The sequence below is a fragment of the Dermacentor albipictus genome, chromosome 1, assembly GCF_038994185.2.
Source record: "Dermacentor albipictus isolate Rhodes 1998 colony chromosome 1, USDA_Dalb.pri_finalv2, whole genome shotgun sequence".
NCBI lineage: Eukaryota > Metazoa > Arthropoda > Arachnida > Ixodida > Ixodidae > Dermacentor > Dermacentor albipictus.
This window is the reverse complement of record NC_091821.1, coordinates 350324742-350349622: the sequence shown is the minus strand read 5'-3', so window position 1 is coordinate 350349622 and position 24881 is coordinate 350324742. Positions and strand designations below refer to the sequence as shown.

At 41.5% G+C, this 24881-nt stretch overlaps 1 protein-coding gene across 1 annotated transcript; it reads right to left on the bottom strand.

Moving 5' to 3' along the window:
• Positions 1-7978: 7978 nt before the first annotated feature.
• epsilonCOP (coatomer subunit epsilon) lies at positions 7979-23004 on the bottom strand. Its single transcript, XM_065441676.2, has 9 exons — positions 22789-23004; positions 22227-22393; positions 19668-19770; positions 18518-18567; positions 16110-16163; positions 14471-14552; positions 12152-12307; positions 11131-11199; positions 7979-8169 (listed from the first exon to the last, which is right to left on the bottom strand). The coding sequence occupies exons 1-9, from the start codon at positions 22885-22887 to the stop codon at positions 8053-8055; spliced, it is 897 nt and encodes a 298-aa protein (XP_065297748.2). The 5' UTR covers positions 22888-23004; the 3' UTR covers positions 7979-8052.
• Between the last annotated feature and the right edge of the window lie 1877 nt (positions 23005-24881).

The window sequence follows — 24881 nt, the reverse complement described above, 5'->3', positions numbered from 1 at the left end:
CATTTTGTCGCTTTGTGTAACATTAAGCCACTCTGGTGTTATTTAGCGTAACGAATAACTGTTAAGCCTTCTTAGGGACATATTTGTTAGCCATAGTGCAGGAATCCTCACACAGTTTAGGAAGTTTATTTAATGCAACTTGCACTGGCAAAAGGGGACTGCTAGTTTTTGCTGTTCAGCCTGGAGCTACCATTGTCAGCCACCCAGGATTTGACAAACATGAAGCGGTATTCTGAATGACAAGAAATGCTTATCCGTATTTCTAGCATGCATTCTTCTTGACCTACAGCATAGAAAATGTTGAGAACATGTAGATGAAATGTGGCTCAAAATAATTTTAGTAAAGAAAGAATTCGGGCCTGCATAGTGCTATCATGACACAAAGGGAAACATACTGAAGGCCTCATCCTCCTCGGACAGATCCGAAGAAAACCCAGTTCCACGTTTTCAGCTCAATCCTTGTTAACAACTGGTATATATTACAAACCTGGAAAACCTTCTTTTCAGAGATTCCAGGGTTAGGTGCAAAAGCAGGATTTCTATGCACATGGACTAAGCGACCATTTCCATTAGCTCACCTAGCTAAAAACTGCTTTTGTTTGACTTGAACACTAAATGAAGGCTTGTGTGCGTTATGGTTATGCTGGATCTTGCATTTGCAACGTCATCTTGGAGCATATGTAAAGTACTTCATCAGCATTTTTCATTGTGATGAAACAATGGCCCTGCACAAATTTGTGTCAATTTTCATAATAATCGTTTACACTAAATTAATATGTGCCTCTGGCATCAAGCCAGAGCAAACTTATTTTAGCGGTTTTTTAGTGGTCAGGCTTAATTAAAAATAAAATAAAAATAAATGAATAAAAGCCACTCGTCACAAGGGTGTACAAGTGAGCCAGAGGGGCTTGTGGAAGTTACAATGTACAAGTCGCACTGTGTGGTGCCCTCACTTTGTTAAAGGGGCCTTGAAAGTTTTGCAACTAATTGTAGAATGGCCTCACTATTAAAGGACGTCGTCTCTTGAATCTCATACTGCAAAACTTTTTGAATTCTTCTAGTATAAGCGGAGTTATCGCGCTGATACCCGGCGTCTTCTCTCCTTTTTTATCCGCTAGTGCGCCGGAAGCCACACAGTAGAGAAGCCCAGAGAGCAAAGCCCCGGCCAAAAGTTGTGTTGCAGCGGCAAAACGGCTTTTCATGTTAAACTATGCTACACGGCGCGCCGCTGCCATCTCAGATGCCATGTACCACTGACGTAGCTACAAGCTACGCGCAGTGTAAAGATGAAATAATTTTTCTGTATTTTTGAGCATGTAGACATATATATTTTTCACTTATTCAACTCAAAATTAGCAATTATGTATTAGTGATAATGCTCTCGCGATGATGAAATCAGCCAATAGCATTGGTGGGCCAGCTGCTTTCGATGCTGCTGCATGACAGCATTGTGGAAGCAAAAGCAAGCGATTTTTTGCTGTTTTTGGCCAGATATTGTGAATTTCTTGCTGCATGCAACGCAGTATTATTTAGATCGATGTTTACAGCAGCCTATATGACAGATTGGCAATGGTTTCTTACTATGTTCAAGAAGAGTTTCACGGCCTCTTTAAGTAAACCATCTAAGACACACATGTTGGTAAGGGGGATGTGAGTGGTGTGTGTGTGCAAATTGTAAACACGTTTTATGAGTGAAATACTGCAGATATATGGATGGTAAATGGGTGCAACTGTGTGTGTGTCTTGTGTTTGTTGTTCTGAGACATGTATATGATCCCGAGAGCTGTGGGCTAGAACACCACCTTCGGTTTGGTCATTGGGTTGATGGAACAGGATTCTTTATGCAAAGAACACCTAGATACATGAAAAGCCTTGGCATTGGTGCCAAAACAGCACCTTATTTTCCCTGAGGCTCCTTATGCTAATTGTTAGCATACCAGTTTATATCTGAAAAAGCTTTCAAGGTATTTTTGTGGACTGTGGATAGTTACTGCCCTGTTGCTTTGTGATCTTGGCTGTGCTTTGAAAATGTTTTCCCTTTATATTAAGATGCCTGGTTGAGAAAAAGCCTCAAGTTACAGGGACACAGTCAGGACATTTCAAGGAGGAGACTTACCTAGATAGTTAAGATCTTTGCCAGTGAGTCATTATATGCCACAATGCAACGGGCACAATTTTCACATTCAAGGTCCAAATTATTTGTTAGTTGACAAGGGATGTTAGAATTGTCTTGCCTTCTCGTCATGACGTTGAGACACACATTCCCACATACGCTCTACACTAATGACAAACGCTGTGCTGATGAGCAGAGCCTTAACACTGTGCTACTGACTTCTCTGCTAAAGCACTCATAACCTCAGCTAGGCAAACAGTTTCTTTTTGTGTGTGTGACAGTATTCACAAAACTGCAGCCTGCCTTTTAATTTGTATAAGAGGCAGCAGTTTTCTTTTAATATTAAACATTTTACATATAAAAAGCTTAATGAGAGAGTATCCTAAAAATATGCTCTATACTAATGACAAACACTGTGCTGATGAGCAGAGTGTTTGTCTGATGAGCAAAGGTGCTACTGACTTCTCTGCTAAATCACTCATAACCTCAGCTAGGCAAACAGTTTTTTTTTGTGTGTGTGACAGTATTCACAAAACTGCAGCCTGCCTTTTAATTTGTATAAGAGGCAGCAGTTTTCTTTTAATATTAAACATTTTACGTATAAAAAGCTTAATGAGAGAGTATCCTAAAAATATGCTCTACACTAATGACAAACACTGTGCTGATGAGCAGAGTGTTTGTCTGATGAGCAAAGGTGCTACTGACTTCTCTGCTATATCACTCATAACCTCAGCTAGGCAAACAGTTCTTTTTTTGTGTGTGACAGTATTCACAAAACTGCAGCCTGCCTTTTAATTTGTATAAGAGGCAGCAGTTTTCTTTTAATATTAAACATTTTACGCATCAAAAACTTAATGAGAGAGGATCCTAAAAATATAATGACATTTACTTCAAAACAGAAATCTGCACTGAACACGCTATGCATCTTTCTGTGGAATTACAGTGGGATCATGTATGGCCACATAAATGAAGTGAGAACTGCGATACAGGTCTCTCCTTTTGTGATACTAAAAAACTTTGTTGCAAAATTTGATGGCCTAAGTTAATATTTGCTCCTACAGTAGATACATAAATCTCTTTTTAAATGCAACAAATGTAATCATATTTGGTGCAGTGGATGTTGAGCAAAGCAATTTTTACCATTTCCATGTATATATACGAGAGCTGTCCCAAAAGGTTGTGCAGTGCATTTTAAAAAATTCATTTTGCAAACATTCAGATACACCAATGTGGTCACCTTCAAAATACTCCCCATTAGACAAAATACATTAGTTCCACGTCTTCTTCTATTGCTGGAAGCACCTCTTTTGTTAACCACTTCATCAGTGATGCTTCCTTTTGAATAGTTGTCACATTCCCGAAATGCCACTCCTGGAGCACCAGTTTGCATTTGGGGTACAAAAAAGTCACAGTGTGCTAAGCCTGACAAGTAGACAGGGTCTTCCAGCACAGAGATAGAATTGAGTGGCAAAAAGTTGTGAGCTATAAGTGCAGAGTGTGCAGGGACTTTATCATAGTGCAGAATCCAGCGCTCCTTTTTTGACAAATTTGGTCACAAGCAGTGCACGCAGCCTGATGCTTCAGAACCTTTATGTAGAAATCTGCATTGACAACTTGACCGTCAGGTACAAATTAGTGGCGTACAATTCCAAGGCAGTCAAAAAAGCATGATCAAAATGACCGATCTTTGCTGTAATGTCCTGCGCTTTTGTTGGGGGGGTCGGGCTCCTTGGCTTATCTTTCTTTTTCCACTCCTTGCTCTGCGTCTTCAGCTCGGTCTCATATTCGTAAATCCAAGTTTTGTCGCTGGTGATGACCCACTGCAATTTATCGCTATTGTCTGACATTTTCTGATCAATGCAACATTATTTTGGTCACAGCTTTTGCTCAAGAGTTGCCAGTTTCAGCACCATCTTGGCACAAACCTTTTTCCTTGCCAAATTTTCAGCCAAATTCAGTGAACGGACAACCTTCCCAAACTAAGTGCTTCTGATATCATTCTAACAGTCATTCAGTGGCCACTGAGCACAAGTGAATGCACACAATAGATGTTTTCATCTTGACACAAGGTGGACGGGAGTCCTGATCTTGCGTCGTCCTTACGGTCTTTATGGCCTTCCCGAAAACGCTGGATTTGAATACAATTCTAGTCTAGTCCAGTTCAGTTCATTCGTGTAGTTCCATAGGCCTTCTGCAACATTTCATGAATATCTCCACAATGCTTGTCCAATTCCACAAGAAATTTAATATTAATCCTTTTTTCTGTTGACCTCCATTTCAACAAAGACTAAAGATGGGTTGTAAGAAAAGTGCACGCATTATATTCTGCTTTGTCATACGGCAGTCCTACGGCTCATACTAAAGGTCAACCAGGTGCTTTTGAGTGGAGAGAGCAGGACAGCTACTACACCCTCTCCCACTTTTATGATAACCCACTGCATATACTTTTGCAACAGACGTAGTAGATAGGAGCTCTTGAGGCAAATCTGGCTTTTTTATTCCTTGAACCAAGTGAGTAAGGTTGAAAAAGCTTCCAAAACCAGTTGATTCCTCATCAACACAAGATAGCAAGGCTATACAGAGTTGCCCAGTAATGTGGGCCGAGGTATTAAAAAAAATGTTAAGGATAGGACCAACAACGTTTTGCTAACAGTTACCTTGCACAAAGTAGGGAACTTTTATCATTATCCTTCATTAGCTAATTACTAAAATTACTAAGTACTTGTACAACTGCATAAGCTCAAATGTCAAATTGTGCATTGTATTAAAAAATATATTTAACAGTTTCCCATTCACTACATTTTTTTTCTAGTTCTTTGCATTCCAATGTTATGCCATAAAACAGAAACGAGAATATGAAGTGAGTGTGCATCTCACACGTGTGACAGCAATGCTCTTGACAGGGGTTCCTGCTACGTAAATTATGTAAGTGGCTATTACTTCGTTACTGTCTGGATTCAACTCTGTAAATAAAAGTGTATTCTAAGTGTTTAATTAGCAAAAATTTCTTCATTTGCTAACATTAGCAATTTGTCTTGAAAGTAGTGTCCACTTCTCCAACTAGCATAGCTGATGCGACAGAACTGTGATATCTACCACAGGAGGTGTTCAACAAGTCTGTTTCCATTAAAACAAATAAATCTGTTATGATATCAATAAGGGACGAAACACAAAGCACGACATGATAAGCATGACATGACTTCCAAGTTTTTGCCTTATAAAAGGCCTTGCCAACTATAACCCTGCTTTCTTCTTAAAATTCTAGTATCATGCCTGTTCATGCAAGTGGGAAAACCCTAGTTGCTGGCTCTCCATGTGAGAGCCCAAATGTGGCCGGGCACTCTCCTGATGGATCTTACACATAAAGAAACTAGTTTTACTTGGTGGCTTGAAAGAGACTAGACTAAGTTATGTCATTAACAATGAAGGAATGTTGCACACCACGCATCACAACAGATTCACTGGTACGATCATGTGAAGTTTTCCTATTATGTTTGGTCAAGCAAATGAGCAGCGGTTGATCAGTAACCGGTGTTATGTAAAATAGGAACAGAAGTTTCATTGGTAGACAGTGGTCAACAAGGGTCAAGCAGTATGTAAAACACTAGGAGAATCATGGCGATATGGAAAGTGCAATATAAGTCGCACAGTACCTTGCTAGAGGAAATAGACTCAGCATGGCAAGGCAGTTTGTAACATACATTCGATCAGCAAGAAAGTGTCTTGATGTTTACTGCATGTTCTCCTGGCTTGCACAATTCTGCAGGACTTTTATTTATAGAAAGCTGGACGACGCCTCAAGAAAGGCGGTTTATCTTCCTTAGGAAAAAAATTATAAAAATTAAAGTATTGTTTTTCAGCTTTTAGATTCCAGGTTCCAAGTGAAGTTGCTGTGCAATCACCTGTTTACCAATCTCTGCTGGTTGTTTTAAGGACCCAACCTAAGTTACAAACCAAATGATCTGACCTAGCACCAAGATCGCAACCCTCCACTGTGGATCACAGTGGAAGTTCTTCATGTTGGCTGGGGCGACATGATGCAATCTAGTACTTCTGGCTGAATCCATGCACTGATAGCAAAGCAAGAGAAAGCGAAACATGGCGCTGCTCCGTATGGGCGAGTAAAAAACATATACTGTCACAGAGCACAGAAACTTGCTTCAGATTGTCCAGTAGAATTCACCGTTAATGTTGTGGTGCACACTGTTGCACTTTTGTTGTACGAAATGCCACTTGCATCTTATGCACACCAGAGTTGATCACTGTATTGCGATTCAGGAGGTCAAGGCATGTATTTAATTGGCTTCGCACTTGCTGTGATTATAGTCCACATGTTTGGTGATCTGCACCAGAAACAGTTCAATTGTTTGCACAAATGTGATGTTTGCACAAATGTGAATAAAAGTGCACAGAGTTGTGTGACAGATTACTGGCTCCTATTATGACATGTATGCATACGAGCACTTATATTATGTGCCCGTGCATTCACGCACACGCTGGGTTTTTTGCTTTAGTCTTTAAAGCAAATTAACAAAGTTCCACCTACTTGTTGGTTATCTTAGAGTACATGTTACAGTCGCAGAATTGAAGTCAGTTAGGCTTGAAAGCACGTCCACTTAGCACGAATCCCAGGGCAAGCATCAGAACTCAGATAACGGTCTTTGAAACGCCCGCTAAATACTTTGGCACTACACAGTCTTGTCCCAGTGTGCAAGGAAAACTGTTCAGGACATGCTGCTGGAATTATGGCAATCGACACGGTGAAACATGGGTTCCTACTAGTATGTATGAGCACAACTTAAGCAGCGACCGACTTTGATTCAGTATTAGCAACATATGTTTACGGAGACTAATGCAAAGATTAAATAGTGGAATTTTCTTAATTTGCTAATTGAACACTGATTTTTTGCATGGGTGTAACACTCTTTGCTCTGAGTAATCCAGCTAAAGTGGTGGCATTGCATTGCCCATCAAGGAAACTTTTAGATGCATATCTTTTAGCCCTCCCACCAACACCTCAGCGACGTTGGAGATTCTATAAAAAATATCTACAAAGCGTTAAAGGGACACTAAAGGCAAATACTAAGTCAAGCTAAAGTGATAGTTTAGCGCTCGAGAATCTCTAAGGCGTCAATATTATCGCGAACAGAGCCTTAAGAATCGAGAAATTGAGGTAAGTGCAGGACATGATTAGCGACTCCCCCGGGACATTCAAGCACTTGCCCGATGACAAAAGCACTCCAGAGTTAAATTCTCTTACTAGTACTACTCAACTACTCGTTGCGAAAAACATCCTCATATAATAAGATTAAATAAAATGCTACTTGCCCAGTTCCATTTCATGTTTAGAAAAAGAACTCATTGAAATTTCCATTGACAACGATGCGGATGGTCCAAAGGTTTTGTTTTTGCTCAACTCAGCGCCACCCATGCATTGGCATTGCAATACTTTCCTGATCGTGTAGTGCTGCGCTAGTTCGTTGGCTTGCAAAACTTGCACGAACTGTAAGTAGCAGAGAATTCAACTTCCATGTGATGCTGCGGGTTGCCCAACCAGTCTATGCCACTTGACCAAAAAGCAGCTGCAGCGGCAAATCCGCCGCTCTCTCGGGCGCTGTTTTACTCACCGACGGCAGCAAAGGGCGGTGATGGCGTAGGCGATGTCACCACTCTCTCGGTTGGGTTACGGGAGATTTGAATTTTGAAAAATGGTATTCGAACCCTTAAGCTACAATTCTCTCATAAACTAAAGTTTTTTATTGGCACAAAACAAGTGCTGCGAGACTTCTCGAATGATACTTAAATAGTCCACATCGACATAGTATTTGCCTTTAGTACCCCTTTAAACACACACAGCACACTGTCTTCTGTGTAACGTGGGGAAGAAAAATTTATTATAGAGGCTCAAGGACCATTGTGGAATGACATCAGTTTTGCTTTTAAGGTGCATATTGCCTTGCCAGCCGGTCGAATTCTTGCTCTTTGCTCTGGTACTCCTTCACGAATGGGTGACTGTTGTTTGTATCACGAAGCTGGCTTAAGAGACGGCTTGTTACCTGTACATCAGTAAAAAGAAAAAATTGGGAAAACATGGGAAACATTATGACTTGTGCCTGTAACTGAAAGTGAAAGTGCTATTGTTATCATCGACAATGTACAGAGCCGTCTGCTGTTAGGGGAAATACTGAAGCAAAATAATGGGAAGAACTCTGGAGACATTATGCAGCGTTGATGAAAGTGACAACGATCCCATTACCATCTACAATGCGCAAGGTTGTCCACTGTTAGGGGAAATAACCCACTACTATTCAAGCACTCATAGCAGCCTAAATTCAGCATGAAATCTAACAGACTAGTGTTTCAATAACAGATGTCTGCATTAGGCGTCGTATCAGGCACATTTTTCCAATAGAGTAGAAGAAGAAATACTAAGGAGGTGTTTTCCCTAAGAGTGGACGATTCTGTACAGCGGTTCAGTGTGGTACATCGGAGTCCCCCCTTAATGTCGGGTGGGCCACATTGCTTACAGGCTGACCAAGCAATGGCCAACATTTCATAGCTAGCATTGCTAGTGCAAATCCTTAACATTATCCTGAATGCAATCAGTTCATGCAATGCATGAACTGATCACCGACTATAGAAACGCTGTTTGCTTACTTACAATTTAATTTATTGGATTATACAAAAGTAAGCTTTCCTTTATTCTTGAGCAATCACTCAGTGCACTGAAATTTTATCAAGACACTGGTTAATTATAAAAGAAATAATCTTATCATCACTTAATCTACAAAACATAGGCATGAGATTCATTTTTTTTTTCTTGCAGCTGATACAGTTTTACACAATCAGTCAAACATTGATCTCAGTTTAAAACAAATGTGAAACTATGTATCGAAGTTTTCTTGCGGTAAGGGGTCTCACATGCAAAGAAAACAGGAGTGAAACTTTCTACACTCTAGCCAGAGAGGAAATTATTAAATTCTGGGGTTTCACATTCAAAGCCAGGATATTAGCCCATGTGGAACCACAATGAGGAATGCCTTAGAGGGGGACTTCGATTTTTAATTTTTTTTTATCACTTGAGGTTCTTTAACATGCATCTATATCTAAGTACGTGAGTGTTTTTGCATATTGCCGAAACTGAAATGCAGCCGCTGCAGCCGGGATTGAACCAAGGACCTCGAGCCAAAGAGGAAACAACTTCTAGAAATACAAAGGCATGCCACATAAAAGCAGTCTCTCTTTTTTTAGTGGTATGCTTGTGCAAAAATGTGATAACACAAATTTACAATGCAGTTCACAATTTGTGAACTCCTTGGCTTATCTACAACCTTGCTACAACCCTGTTAAGGAAGCTCTACTTTCATATTTGAAAGGCTGTGCTCTTGAATAAACTATTTATTGAGGCTGTTCATTCCACGCAACCCTTCTTGTAATTTATATGCCTCAATCGACCTCACGGAGAGCTCTTCTGTCTTTAGTAGGTCAGTGGGAATTCGGTCCACTTGACCGTTGTGTATGTTTGAATCTTTCACCAGCGTCAGCTGCTGAAAGTGGCAAATCTACAAATGCTATGCAGTGAGGTGATGAAAGCTACAGTTAGGTGCACTATAGGCATACTACTATGCTAGTGCAGCCAGCTAACCCCGCAAGTCGCTGCAAACAATGTCTCATGCCTTGCTAAGCGAAGCGGTTATGTTCATTGAGATAAAATACACATTAACAGCTGCTTGGCTCGAACTAATCTGAATGCTGTAGATTAATAAATCTTCTTTGAGCAAAATGAGTGCTCGTTACTTTGTTGTGCAATAGAGCGCCTTATTTGCATACAACAGATAGAAGGTGTGAAGCACATTGAGCATTTAGGCTTTTCAGTGTTAATTTTCTTTTTATGGCGGACACAAAGAAAAAAAAAAGGTGATGTTTAGATTATGGCTTCATTGCTCTGAGAAATCACCCCAACTGAAGAATGGATGTATGGTAGAAAGAAAGAGAAAAGGGGGAAAAAAAAAGTAGTAGCACAGGTGTTGCAAAGTAACATACACACTAAATGCATGGTGTTCATTTAAGCATTCTGAATTTTGAATACAGTAGACTTCCATTAATTCGACCCTGAAGGAACCGACGGAAAGAATCGAGTTACCCAGCGGGTCGAATGAAACAAGATGCAGAAGAAACGCCAAGATACTGCCGATTCATTTGGCAGTATTTGCATGATTTTAACAAACTCCCGAATCAAACACGTGCTCACTTTGTTTGTCCAAAGCAGAACATTGGAGTAGAAATGACAATAAAGCTTCTAAATAAAGTAGATATCTAACGCGCACCCGGCTTTTTTAGTTCAGTAAGAACAAAAGTAATTGCACAATGGCGACCAGGTCCTTAAGGTCAGCTTCGCCGCAATACATCCCTGTTATGCTGCAAAGCATACAAACATTGCAAAGGCGGTTTTGGTTTCGTGACCGACTGCACTGTGCTGGCAGTTTTCGGTCCAATCTTCTTTAAAAAGAAAGGGAGAGGGGGAAGGAGGGGGGGGGGGTTAGAATCAAGTAAATCTGGTAATGAAATATTATGAGCTACGGTTATTGCTTGAAAATATTCCTAGAGCAGGCCAAATATAGGCGTTTTCGAAAAGACGTGTGCTCAACACTTCACTGTCCCCTAAGCCCTACCAAGACAAACGTTGCCACTTAAGGGGATGCTATCGGGATCAACATAGGGGTCAGGCGTGTGTACGCTGACCAGTCAAATTCGAATTATCCAGTGAAGAGCAATTTTAGCACCAACCGAGGCTATTGGCCAGGATTGAATTAACGGAAGTTCACTGTATTGCATTCTGTACATAAGGATGTTTAGGCACAGTGACAGAAGGGGACAAGCAGGTGGACACACAGGAGTGCTAAACATTCCTGTGTGTCTCTTACCAAACGAGGCCGAACCTCAATGCTCGTAAACTATGTTCTGTAGGCTTCCGCATGCTGAATGTGCAAATACATTCTGTATTCGAAACCACATACCTCTGGAGACTTCCCCAAATGCTGAGACAGCACCACCAAGTTGATGAGTGTTTCCACATGGTTGCTATCCTGTGAACAACATTTACAATGTGTCAGATTAAATATCAGCAAGCAGCATCGTACACGGCTGCAGAATTTAGAATGTTGGTCCCACAGAGACAACAGCCGAGGGTTGTTCGGCGGTCTCTCTCTCTCTCTCTCTCTCACACACACACACACACACACACACACACACACACACACACACACACACACACACACACTTAAAGATATCACAGAGATAGGAGGCAGTTTAAATTGGCTTGGGTGAACTTAACATACAGATAAGTGTCTCAGGTGGGATCTCAAATGACAGTGATTTAAATGAAAAAAAGCACAAAAGAGATTGAGTGACACTTTTTCAGCGATGTATTATTCACAGTGGTGGATATCAGTATCTATGTTGTGATCAGTAAATGATAGCTAACCAAGTTCAATAATTAACTTTTCTTAAGGGTGCCTTGAAACATTCAATACTATGCTTCATTAAGCCCTTGCTAAGAATATAATGCTAAGCAGTGAGTCGTAACACTGAAAAGTTCACAGAACATTGCAAACCCACGTCTGGATTGGCTGCAGCCTGTGCACATGCTTGTCAATTAGCGAAGGCAATGGTGGGCTGACTTCTCAGCGAACAAATTGCATTAGCAAAGCGTTGCAGCGATGAGAAGGAAATATGGCTAATGCATGCTCAAAAAACTAAAGAAATAGCACTTTACAACATGACATAAAGTAAATGACCAAGAACAGTCCGCTTTATCTGCTGTTGTAAGTGCTATTTCTTTTGTTTCCTCGGAATGCACAGTGCAAGCTTTCATCACCATGCCAGCAAACAAACAGGTTTCTCGCTACAATTAGCAGCACAACACTTCACAAGACATTTAACATAAATGACTAAATGAAATGCACTCTAGTGCTCACTGTCATTTCTGCTACGATAAAAACCTCTGGAGTCCTTCTAAGACCCTATGCTAAGACGTACCTTTTCAATTGCCTCTTGCAGTAGAGCCTCTGCTTCCTCATATTTGCCCTGAGCAATGTAGGCGGTTGCCTGCCCATTCAGCAGCAGCGGAGTCGCCGTGTTTTTCTCAGCCAGCTCCTGATAGATGTAGAAGGCCTCCTGCAGCTTTTCTCCGCCCTGCATATTCAAGGGCATTCTTTACAAGCCAGTTTCCATGCGCTACAGCAACAGCTTCAGAACTTGATAAGCATATCTACTGTAGTATCCCGAGACATCGCCCACTCTTGTGGACCACACAGAGCCTCGACTTTTCTGCACTCACTAGGATTTTATCTGGCAGAGGCATTGCCATTTTGTTGTTTACTCATTTATGTCCTTTGTGAAAGCATACATTGGTCAGTGACATGCAAGCAAATGCTCCTAGCAAGTGTTTAATGCAGCGTATCAGTTACAGGTGCAACTTTCAGTACTTTTTCAAACTCGGCTTATGAGCTTTTTTGCTAGTGCAATGAGGCATTACCCACCTCACTAATGCAGACAAATTGTGTCTGTTTGTGTGGCGACTCAGGATATTAAAGCACTTTAGCACACCTTGTTTGAAATATTTGGAATACATTATTATTTGTCATAAAACTCCAGAAAACCCATCGATTTGCCATGAACTGAAATATTTTGTTATGTGATATGTATGTGACACAGTGTACTGTATAACTGGATTTTCATTTTAGACCTGCCATTTTTATGTACTTCAGCATGTTGCTTACGTTTATTTTATATTTCTTTGTTTGTTCTCACCTCTTCTTTTATGTTAGTTTTATCTAGTTTCACAATATTACTTACTGCCAATACATCGTTGTCTATTAATATCTTCATTTACTTATATCTGTATTTCATTATTTATCATTTTTGTAATTGTACTGATTCAGCTGCTGTTTCTTGCCATTGCAACTTTTATGTTAACCATGAACAGAAGGTCCCTATTCAGTTTTTATATAGGACCTCCTTCCGTAACCTTTATCTGTAAAGTATTTTTGCGAAATATAATAAAAACTGATTGATTGATTAAGCTGTGGTGGCACACTCTTGCTTAATTTAAAAACACACAGAAAATTATCAAGTTTTACTGAAGCAACAGTAACAAAGTATCACAAACAATACAGTTCGCAACGTTAGACATGAAGTACACAGGGGAAATGAGAGCCTTCAGGCCTTCCATGCCCAGGATGTTGTGCAGCTTACAAAGCTAAAGCTTTTATACTACAGTCTACCATTCAACAAATTTTTCCAGCTACCACTGTCAATTGTAAAGGAACCAAAAGCAAGGGTTTCAAACTCATTTTTTGATGGAACCTTTCCCGAGCTACCACAGTGAGAAACAATAAAGCTGGCAACCTAGTGTACAACGCAGTCTTGTAACCCAAAAAGAACCAAGAATGATCGGCCATAGGAAAAAGGTCAGTGCAGCCATTTTTAGTAGGCTGTGCTTGCTCATTGACATGAACACTGTATGAAAAAATGTTTTTAACAAGAAGCATCACCACTATGCGTATAGGATTAAAACTTGGCCTACATACTCTTTTCCATGGCGGTTTAGGATCAAGTGCCCCATTTCCGGTGATGAGCAAGGAGAAGGAAGGATTTACCTGGCCATGCCTATGCTACCATTCTGAAAGCAGAACATCATGGGGGTTCATGGAGAAGAGACCTACGTGCACGTTTGCAGCATCTCGGTGTGCTGGAAGGGCTCGCAATGACTTGGAAGTGTAGTGCCGTCACTTCCCTTTCTTTTGTGACACTGGATTATTTGGCATTCAGCAACAGGCCCCTATGCGGGGTGCTCATGGCTTGCGACACAGAGGAAGGTTGTGAAACAAAGGAGACAGCAAACTTGTTTCTGTGCTTTATTCACAACTTTTTCCCCCGTTTTTCTTTTTTTCTGCACTGTCCCCAGTTTTTAATGAACATTTGTCAACTTCTCCAACTCTCTCATCTCCTGAATGCACGGAGTGCAAAGGCAAAGCTATCACCTGCCCAAATTTCCAGGCTGAACAGGGACCACATTTGCAGCTACTGTTGCCACTACTGTTTCCATGGCTAGTTATCCAATCTGAACGACATTACAGAACAGATTCTTTATGGCTAGCAGAGACCTTTGAAATGTTTCTGTATAGAAAATAAAGACATGTAACACTTTGTAGAGGCATACCATGTTGCTAATATTAAAGTTAGAATATATTATTTGACACCTAGCCACAATGCCTCCGGCGCATTAAAACAAGAGACTGGACATAAAATTTTGTTTCAGTTCTACAATTGTTGACAGTAGAAATAGGTACTAACCAGGTAAAGATTGACCCAGGCTTGTGCAAGTTGCGTAAGGGTTGCATCGTCATCCTTCTCTTGCATTCTTTTCAGTTCTTTTCTGAAACACAAGAAAAAAAACCCTTCATTGCATTTGACATAGATGTAACTGACAGATAGACCTCGGAACTTAACAATCAATATCTAAGTTGTTTACTCATGCCAACAGCTTACAAACATTTTTATGCAACAATGTCCGATAGCACATTGGATATGAATAAATAAATCAGCTTTATCCTAAACCAAGACACATGCCTTTGATTGTTGAGTTTATGGCACGCACCATCACTATGATGCAAAGCAGCCAACAAGATAATTTCTCTTGTGGTCAGGGAAATGGAAGGACTGCTAACACAAGCACCAGCATTGCATGCTATTTAAGCAGCTCTGGCAATCTGGATTCAGGGAGATTATCGGCAAACGTTTGTGAAATGTTCACCTTAAAGCGCTCTCACCACGACAGGTATTGTGTGACAGTCCACCTAGTGGACATGTCCATTTTGTCTACTGCTGAAATTCTGGTTGACTGGGCTGTGTTGCACACCTGCAGCACAAGGCGCCACAGCCAATCAGCACTCCAGCAGCAGACGAAATGGACATGTCCACTCGCTCCTACAGAATGCCTATCCAGGTCTGGCTATATTGAGCTGATAAGCACAGTGCATACAATGCACGCTAATGATTGTGTTTGCTAAGTATTACATCCCTGCACGGCACAGAAAGAGCTTAAATTTCAAACCAAATGCCATTTGCCCTTCTCGCAGGTGCCACGCTCCCAGTCGGAGAGTCAACGTATATCACACAAGTGCACTACGTACATGGCAGTGCTGCGATGTCACTCATAGCGGCACGTGACTTTGCTTTCATAGAACAATTAAAGATGAGAAAACTAGTAAAACCTACCTACAAACCGAATGTCTGCATGTCTTTGTTTACTTCGTACCACAGCAAGAGAGATGCACTTCCGTTTCGTCTGCTTGTTCCCATGTCGTGCAGTCACGTAGGCAGAGAGCGAAAGTACTATGTCATTTTCTACTGTGTTACAGCAAGCGATCATGCTCTGTGATACGCTTGCATCTGCCTAAGTGTTCATGAAACACTGACTTATACTGCTAGTCAGGGGTTCTTGTGCACAGAGTGCAAAATCGTATGCTGCGCGAAACGAGAGAAATGCAACAGATAGTGCGAGAGACCGTTGGTGGAAGTACGCTGTGCAGCAAAAAAGCGAATGGGCAAAAAACAGAAAGGTGGGGCTCGTGACATATGCTTCACACAATGCTCCGGCTCCTGTATGGAAGAACGCAGGGAAGAAATTTCACTTGCAGAGGCTAGATGGGGGCAAGTGGAAAGAGCGCTATGTTGGGGGTGGCGCTCGCCTCCTGAAATCATGGGTTCACGGCATTGAAGTATTTATATCTCGGCTATTAATGAACCAACTTGAAAAATTATTGTAGTAGAATGCTCCCTAGAGGGCGCGTAACAACTTCCAGCATATAACCGAAATTTTCCATGTGACTTGGTGACGGGCCCTTTAACAGAGGCTCTCGTAAAGGAAACCTAGTGTGGCCAATACCAAAAAAGACTCGAAAGATGTGCACAAATTATTGAGCTTACTCACCTAGCTAAGTCAAGCCTGTCCAGTTTAAGATAGCACTGCAAAGTCAAGGCAGAACTGGAAAAAAGTGCAAACAGAACAATAAGTGACAGCAGCATAATTACGCTGAAACAAGTAGAAGAGCTACCCACTCACCAGTAATAATGGAAATCTATATTAAAAGGCAGTGTACACTACATAATTAAGTAGTGATGCAGATCACTCCAGATATTTAAAGGGGCCCTGAACAAGCCCTCAGGCTTGGTTAAATAACATAGACTGCAGGTAACATCTCAGCCAAGTTTTGCTGTCCTACGTGGTATGTGGAGCTCGTAAGCGTATCGTGAAGTCACCTTTTTTTCAAATGCTTTCTTTTCAACAGAAGGCCCTGTCCTCACTCTCTTCTAGATGCACTATTTCATCATTCCCTTAGACGGCTGACATTTGCCGACAGCTGACAAAACTGCGGTCGGCTAAATGGCATAGATACCGCGGCCGCCACGGGGTGCTGCTACAATTCCACCGGCTGAGCGCACTGCGGCTCCTCGAGGACAACCGCGTTTGGCTTATGTTTAGCACATTGTAGGGACCAAGGGCAAGAGTCGTGATATGTACGTCAACATCCAAAATGACATTTGAATTGCGCGCCACGGCGACATTTAGAAGGCAGAACATTGTAGGCATGCCCCATTGTGCCATAGCCTTCGCAGTGCAAGGCCTTGACGAAGGAACCGGAGCACATCAGAATCAGAATTTTAGAAGTCCGTGTTTGATTGCCAATAACTCCGCTTCTGCTCAACGCACTGAAGTACTTTTTGCAGCAAAGTATTTCTGAAATAGCTTATTTTCACTTCAAATGCCTTTCTCCACTTCGACAGAAAGCGGTTCAGGGCCTCTTTAATTCTCCAATGTGTGAAAACGTTATCATGGCAAATGGTGCTGGAAACTGCAGGTTTATGTGAAAACTATGCTGTCTAGTATATCTGGGCGTACGGTTTCTTAAGTGGGGTAGATTCCCAACTGTCTTTTTTGTTTTATGCATTAGATATGATAAAATGATATTGATCTAATGACACTGGGTACTTTAGCCTAGATGTGAGGTAAGCGTTACTTTGACTGCTGCCCCAGCATAAACAATGCAAACTTCAGTACGGGGAGCCAAGATGATTCCTCACTGGTACCGAACGTATTGGAGCACATCTGGCAGGCACTTCCAAATACAGTCGAACCTCACTATAGTGAACATGAATATGCCAAAGTAAAACCAAAATATTCTAGTTAGTACCAGTATAATGAAGGTATTTTCGTGACAAATGCTACTTTGTTATAACAAGGTTCGACTGTATAAACTGCCGCTTGAAAATAAATGTGAAAATAAAACTAATATATTAGTGCATTTGCCACTACTAGAGTAGGTGTCCTAACATGAAGCATCGGTAGGAAACCAAAAGGGAGCTAAGGACTGTATGATGAGTGCTAGAATGAAAAATGGTAGCCATAATGTATCGGCAGTATGGATTAGAACACATATATGGTTAGCAGATATTCTAGCTGAAGACAAGATGAAAAAGTGAATTGGGGAGTTCATGTAATGCACAAAACAGATAAGGTGTGGTCAATTAGAGCAGCAGAATGGGTGCCATGGGAAGGAAAATGAAGATGAGGGTGGTAGAGGATTAGATGAAGTGACATGCTGATGAAGTGATATGATGAAGTTTGCAGGCTTAGGAACAACCAGTGCAGAACGAGGGTAATGAGGATTGCTGGGAGAGGCCTTCAAGGGCCCCTCACCAGGTTAGGGCATTGCTAACAGACAAGTGTGGAGCATAGGTCATGTGCTGACAATCGCTTATGCAAGGTATTACACCAATGCATACCGCAAAGCAGCTGAAAATTCAAATGAAAGTCTGTGCGCTCATACTTTTGAGAGAGCCTTGCTTCCTGGCACAGAAGCAATGCCCAACTGAATGCGCATATGTGTCACACGAAATGCCTCAAGCGCAATCAATTACGGCACGTGGCTTTGGCAATTACCCGATGTTAAATGCACAAAACTGCTACTAGAAGCAGTTTTGTGCACTTTTGTGCACTTTTGTACAGGGAAGGAACGTCACTTGAGGATGCTAGTCAAGGTGGAGAGAAAGTGGCTATGTTGGCAGTAAAGCTTGCCTCTTGGTAGCTTGGAATCACAACTTTTCTATTTCTCGTATCTCCTCTAATGAACCAATTTGAAAATTTATTCAGTAGAGTGCTCCCCTGACAGTGTCTTACAATTTCCAGTGTATAAGCAACATTTATAATGGGGCCAGGTTGGGGGCCTTTTAACATTAGGCAGATGACGGTGATCATGCCCAAATATTACACCAGGTCAAATTGGCCCAGAACTTGCATGTAATGCCTTCCAAGGAGTGCTTAACATTGTGAACACTTACCACTCCAAGGAGTCGGTCTGGTGGAGGACTCGCAGGGCAGCTTCATAGTTCTGTTTTTCGTGGGCAGAAAAAAAAAAGGAAAATTAAAACCACCCCCTTGACTGATTGCAAAAACTGAGGCTCTCACATTGGTCCATGTCACGAAATTAGCCTAAACAAAGCTTTCTAGCGATGATGTACAAGCATGCAGCGATGAACACACAACCACATGAAGGCAAAATACAAATACCTAATTTGCTAGCACTGTAAATTAATTTGGCATTATAAAACAATTCATGCTGATTACGCGATGATAAGGAAGCTCTCCGTTCAAGTAGAGAGGGTTTCTCACCATTCTGCCATGTTTGTGAGCTTGATGTGTCACATATGATCGATTGATTGACAGGTAGCGTTTAATGATGCAAAGGTCATGTATGACCGAAGAGTACCAAACAATACTAAGAAGACAATATGCGATGCTTTCGCAAGCTTAAATTCTTTAAAAGGGCAATAGGGGCATGGTATGGTGATGATGGATGTGTTACATATGACTACAAAACTTGGCAAAATGTTCACAGTTCTGTAGTCTACCTAAAAAACGTGCTTATTCACTGAGTTTAAGGTTCAGGGCTTGTGTAAAAGCATACTTCTTGCATTAATATACTACAGTTAAATGCAATGAATGAAATTATCTATCAATTTTTCAGACATTCTAATTGCCATATGCATCACACGCTTAGAAAGGGAGCCAGAAATTAAATGAAATTGCAACAGAAGGAGGTCAAGTAAATAATTGTGTATTACAAAACGATTCTGCAATGAACCAACAACAAAAACAGTTAAACTGTAAAAGCTTTGGTCAATGCAGTTTGTAGAGCAAACTAAACAATCCCAATAAGTTCATTCACAACCCACACACTAGAGACAATGTGACCAAGTGCATCAGTTTTGATCATATTTAATCTCTGGCAGGCAGAAAACCTTAGAGATTAAACAGTTACACCCGAATTAGTTACTGAACTATTTATATTTAATTTTATTGCAAGCACATAAAACTTTGCACTACATGATTGTGACTTGAATATAATGCAAAGCAACTGACTACATTTTTATGAAAATGTTGGCATCAACTGCCAGTATCATTCAGTACTGCATAGCACACGTAACACACCTGTTCATGGTAATAGATGGTAGCAGCCACAACTGGAAGAATCACATTGTTGATGTCCAGGCTCTTGGATAATTTCTGGTCAAGCTGCTTCACAACTTGGTCCCTTTACAAGTTTCAAAACACTTGCATAAGGCAATAGGCAATGGCATCAAAAAGTCACACAATACTGAGACGTGTACTTATTTTTCTCCGGTGAATACTTTTCACTGGCTAGCCAATGTTAAAACGTAATTGCCCGGCACATGTATGTACCGGCAAGTTTCTCGAATGTTAAAAATACTTTTATCCGTTGTCTGTTGTCACTGAACCTTGTGTAATCTGATTGTATACACCATGCGAATTTTGTAGCCCTTTCTGGTAGGCACACAGGCACCAGCAATTACACTGGAACCTTCGAAGGATCGTGTATAAAGACCGACGCACTTGACCCACTGATCAGATTTTGCCGGCGGCCGAATGCGCTTGCCGCTATCGTTGTGCTTTGAGGGTTACTTGCTTTTGTGGGCACAGGTTCACCGAATAAAGAGTTTGTTTTGTGACTCACACTTTTTGCTACTGTGTTCTTAACCATCACTACAATGTGACAATACCACATTCCAAGTAGCACAAGAGACTGATGTAAAACAAGTGCATGTTACCAGTCTATCTGCATTTTTTTTTTTGTAAAGCTGGGTGCATGTTTTAGATTTGGCTTCAATGTTTACTTATATCTAAAGAGATAGATAAAGGCAAGGCAAAAGTCACACAGTGTATGAGTGTGTAAGGACATGGCATTCACCTTGCCTCCATCCATGAAATTAACCAGATATCATGGACAAATGTTTCAACAAATGTTTGCTCATCTCACCTACTCTTACTTGTAGAGTAAATCTACATGACACTAACGCTACAGCAGCCACATAGAGCCTATAATGTTCCAGAAGTATGCTGCCAAATCACAAATTTAAAGAGGCACAAGGAGAAACATTAAATCAGTTTAGAGCAGAAAACTTAGAGGAACCGAGAGGCTCGATTTCTTGTTATCTGTGTTGGACTGATAAAGTTTTGACATATGAAGAGAAGTTTAACTTTCTTACAAGTATTTTTCTATCATCACTGATAAGAAATTAGTTAAGCCCTAGCAGATGCATTCAAAATTCACAATGTCATGGTGAGCTGGTGTGGGAACATCAAGGCAGTGGTGGCACCTGTCTTTTGCTTTTGTGTCTCTTCTGGCTTTTCTCACAATAGGTCCCTTTTTTTTTGGTATTGTACAAGAATAATTTAGAAATAAAGCTCACATATATTTTTTTATTAAGGGTCCCTTTAATATCAGTTTGGTATATGTCACAAGGTTTCTTGTTTTACAAGCTCAGCAGCAACCATTTGTGGTTGCTGCCTTGCTTCAGAGAATTGAGAAGCACTGTAAATTGCGAGCGGAAGCAGGCGGACTCTTGCAAGTAATGTTCACAAAGCTAGATAACTGCACTCATGAATGTTTTACAGCAAATAACAGTAATGAGCTAGGAAATAGGCCAATTGTGTTCATATGTTGAGCTTTTGCTCTAACATGGCACAAGACAATATAAAAGCAAGTATCTAAACTGGTACGTTTGGGATCACACCAATGATCTTGTGTTTTCAAGACTGATGTTCTAACTGCTACGCCACACTCACTTGGTGCAACCAAACAGATAAAACTTGTATTGGGCACTGACAAACATCAACAGTTTTTTGTTGGGCTCATCTTGTGGGACAAACCACAGCATTGATCGAGATGTGATGTCTGCAACCTTGATGCACACGCATTGTGGTGCACTGTAGTGCCTTTGCTCTAGTGCCATTCACAGTGCTCTGCATGTACTGTCTGCAATATTCATGGTTTGTCAAGCAAATGCAATAAAATGCAAAGCCAGCATGTGTATGCTGCTACATGCAAGCCGCATGTATTTTGCATGCATCTTGCATATATGTTCCGTATAGGGAGAGCCTCTTAGTGTAGTCCAAGAGTTTTGAGGAATTCTTCAAGTGGCACTGGAGTTTTAAGTTCTTCAGGAGGATATGATGTGGTTCTCGAAGCCATGCGGCTCAAAACATAAGGTGTTTGGTGATTAAAATTGCTGTTCGCAGTCACTGAACTAAAGACATGAACGAGTCAAAGGAGTCTGGACTTTGTTAGTTAGGCGCCTGGCTGTTTGTCATCCAGGAGTAGACAGCATATGGATTCTATTTCATAATAAAAATAAAACCTAGTGACAATGACAATGAAGGTGCAAAAGGAAAAAGAATGGATCCTGTTACATTTGCCATTTGCAGAAATTGAGCAGTTGTGAGTAATCAGCCTGGTTTTTACTATACTTGGGTGTATTCTGATACTGCGCCGAGCCGAAAGCCAGTGTTTGTCATAAGCAAGTACTCTCGCCTTGGAACCAAAAAAATATTCATAATTAGGAAGCCACATTTTCAGGAGGCACGTAACATCTAAAGAAATTCACGCCAATGCACACAACCGTGTTTCAGCCGAACAGCCCAAATCGGAGAAGTTCGTTATAGAAGTCAGGTTTTCAGAATACTACTCACTTTCGAGCCATGTCCGCCGAGAGGTAATCGGCGAGCATACGGATGCACTGCAATTCGTCAGGAGCCATTGAACGAATTTCATCCAAGACGACGCCGTACTTCCGTTGCACTATGTAAGCTCTGTAGAGGAATACGTCTTTCTCCAGCTTGTGCTCAGGACTGACGTTCTGCAAAGCGTTCGGAAAGTCACATGCTCAAGGATAGGCACGCAGCTTTTCAGAATAGAAAGAATAAGTGTCAGTGTATGATATAGTCAGCGATACGAACGTGGCGTTAACTCTCACCATATAAAGACACAAGGTCCTAATTAGAACTGCATGATGGCAAATTGAAGTATGATGCAGCATAGAAGCCAAGTTAGTCCATCTTTAGTCCACCAACAGCACCAGATCTATTCTAGTGAATGCTTTAAGCTGCAGTGTGCGACACTACCATCTATTGCACGTCAGAAGAATAAGCATGTGCAGGTCACAAGAAACTGTATGCGTTCCATAACACAAAATGCGTTTTTGCTTTCCGTTTCTGTTAAGCGGCTCCGGCCTCTTCGAAGTAGCCGGCTCACCTTTCCTTTCTGAGCTTCGGTGATGCAGTACTGGTAGTTTCCGATGTAGAAGGCATTCCGGATATCAAAAAGCGGATCAGGTTGATTCTGTGCTGACATTGTTACAAGTTCAGAACCTCCCTGATGGCTCAGCACCGGTAAACAAACCTAGGACAGAAGCAGGGCAGCAAATCGACACGAACGGCACGAACTCCGTGGCATGAAGGATCCCGGAAGTTGATTTCTTTAAAAGCCGTGTACTTCCGGTAAAGAAAATACACGAAAAACTAGCGTAGAAACTTATTGGCATTAACTAATACTCATACTAGGCGTTAAAATAGCATAGATAGTTTACTATTTTTGAAGATTATGGTTAGAGACAACAAGCCGAAGTGGCACCCATCGTGGTGGCACCATGCATGGCGAGCAGCCAGTCATATCATCATCACCATCACAAGCGTATGCGCGCGCAGTTTGAATAACATAAGTAGCGCCTCGTATAAATTTTAAGTTTACTAGATTCTTTGTGGCACCTACACTATACTTAAAAGTCATTTCTTTCCTTAATTGTCCAGGCTCTATGGCTATACGATGTTGAACTTTCGCAATGTGATCGGTTGCAGGAATGCTTCTCCCCTGCCATTCATGAAGATGGACGCGACGCGCACAGCGGCTGAACGTTGTCGTTCTCTCCGCGACTAGTGCCCTGACTAGCAGAAGCAGGCACTGCGAGTACGTAACCGGTAAACCGAAGACATCGGGCAAGCCAGCGAAGCGCGGCCTTCTGCCGGCATTGTGAATGGACAGGCACACACGGGGGATGACGACTATCCATGCATAGCGCGTTGAAATAACACAGAAACCATTGAGGATATATATTATTTGCATGTCGCAGCACTCAGACAGATGTAAATGATGACGAAGTTACTGGGCTTTAAATATATTGTAGAGAAGCTGAATGACTCTGCGGTGGAAAATGTTAAAAGAGGGATCAAATATTGGTGTCTGGTGGCATAAAGGTGAAGGGCCGGAACACACAGAACGAAAAGACATTACAATTTAGAGCAATAAATTGTCTAATGATTCTATAGTTTCTCAACACGAAAAAAGGTAAATATCCAGGCTTGGTGTGTGTGGTGGCACCAGCCACCACACCATTTCAAACGAGGTACCGGCTCACAAAATCCATTTATCCATCGCATGCAAGAACGCGTATGACTGCATGTTCTTTATTCTGTGCTTACATGTCGTGCTCCGAGAGTGTGCTTGAAAATGAGAGAGACAAAATCTGAAGAAATGCAATTACTTTGTTCAAATAGCTAAGGTAATAAACACTTTTTCCTTTGTATGCGAATACGACAATATCGTACGTGTACGCTCTTCTTTAGCGCTCGCATGAATGTGGGTTTGTGGCAGGAGAATGTCCAGTATACAGTGACGGTTGTAAACTATTACTATGCCGATTTCCCTCGTCTTACGAGCGATATTGACGAAATCAAGTGTTCAGGGCAAATTTTTGCACAAAATCAATAATAATAATAATAATAATAATACCTGCTTTCAGAGGCCCCCTTCTTCCCAGGTAGGCGGGGGGGGGGGGGAGGCGCTTGTCCTGTACGTTGTCCCCTTGGAAAGGGGGTAACGCTGGCCATCGTGCTTGTGCCTCCCGGCGTCACGTGACAGCCGCTGACGCACCGTCTCTTCGGGAGAAATGAAGATTAGCAAAGAAGTTGACCACCTGGCCAGATCGAAGTAAGGGAGGTTACGGTTTCGGACTCGCTGTTCTTGCCAATTGCTAGCCAAGAAATGCAGTCAGTAGTGATCCCGAGCAAACAAACAATGTAAAATGGCTGTGAAGTATTTAAGCAAGGTTTTTGCAAACTTCAGAAAGACTTGCTGATGAATGTATGTAGGTTATTTAATAATGAAATACCAGGGCAAGCCCCCTGAATTATACTGCGTGACAAGATTACAGCAATATACATGTCCACAACAAAATGCGGCGGGTAATTGGGGCTGTCTAAGGTTTCTGGCCCGGAGAGGAGAGGGGGGTGAGGGGTGGAGGAGGCCGGAGATCTCGCGAAATTCTACTAGACATGACACGCTTTATACCG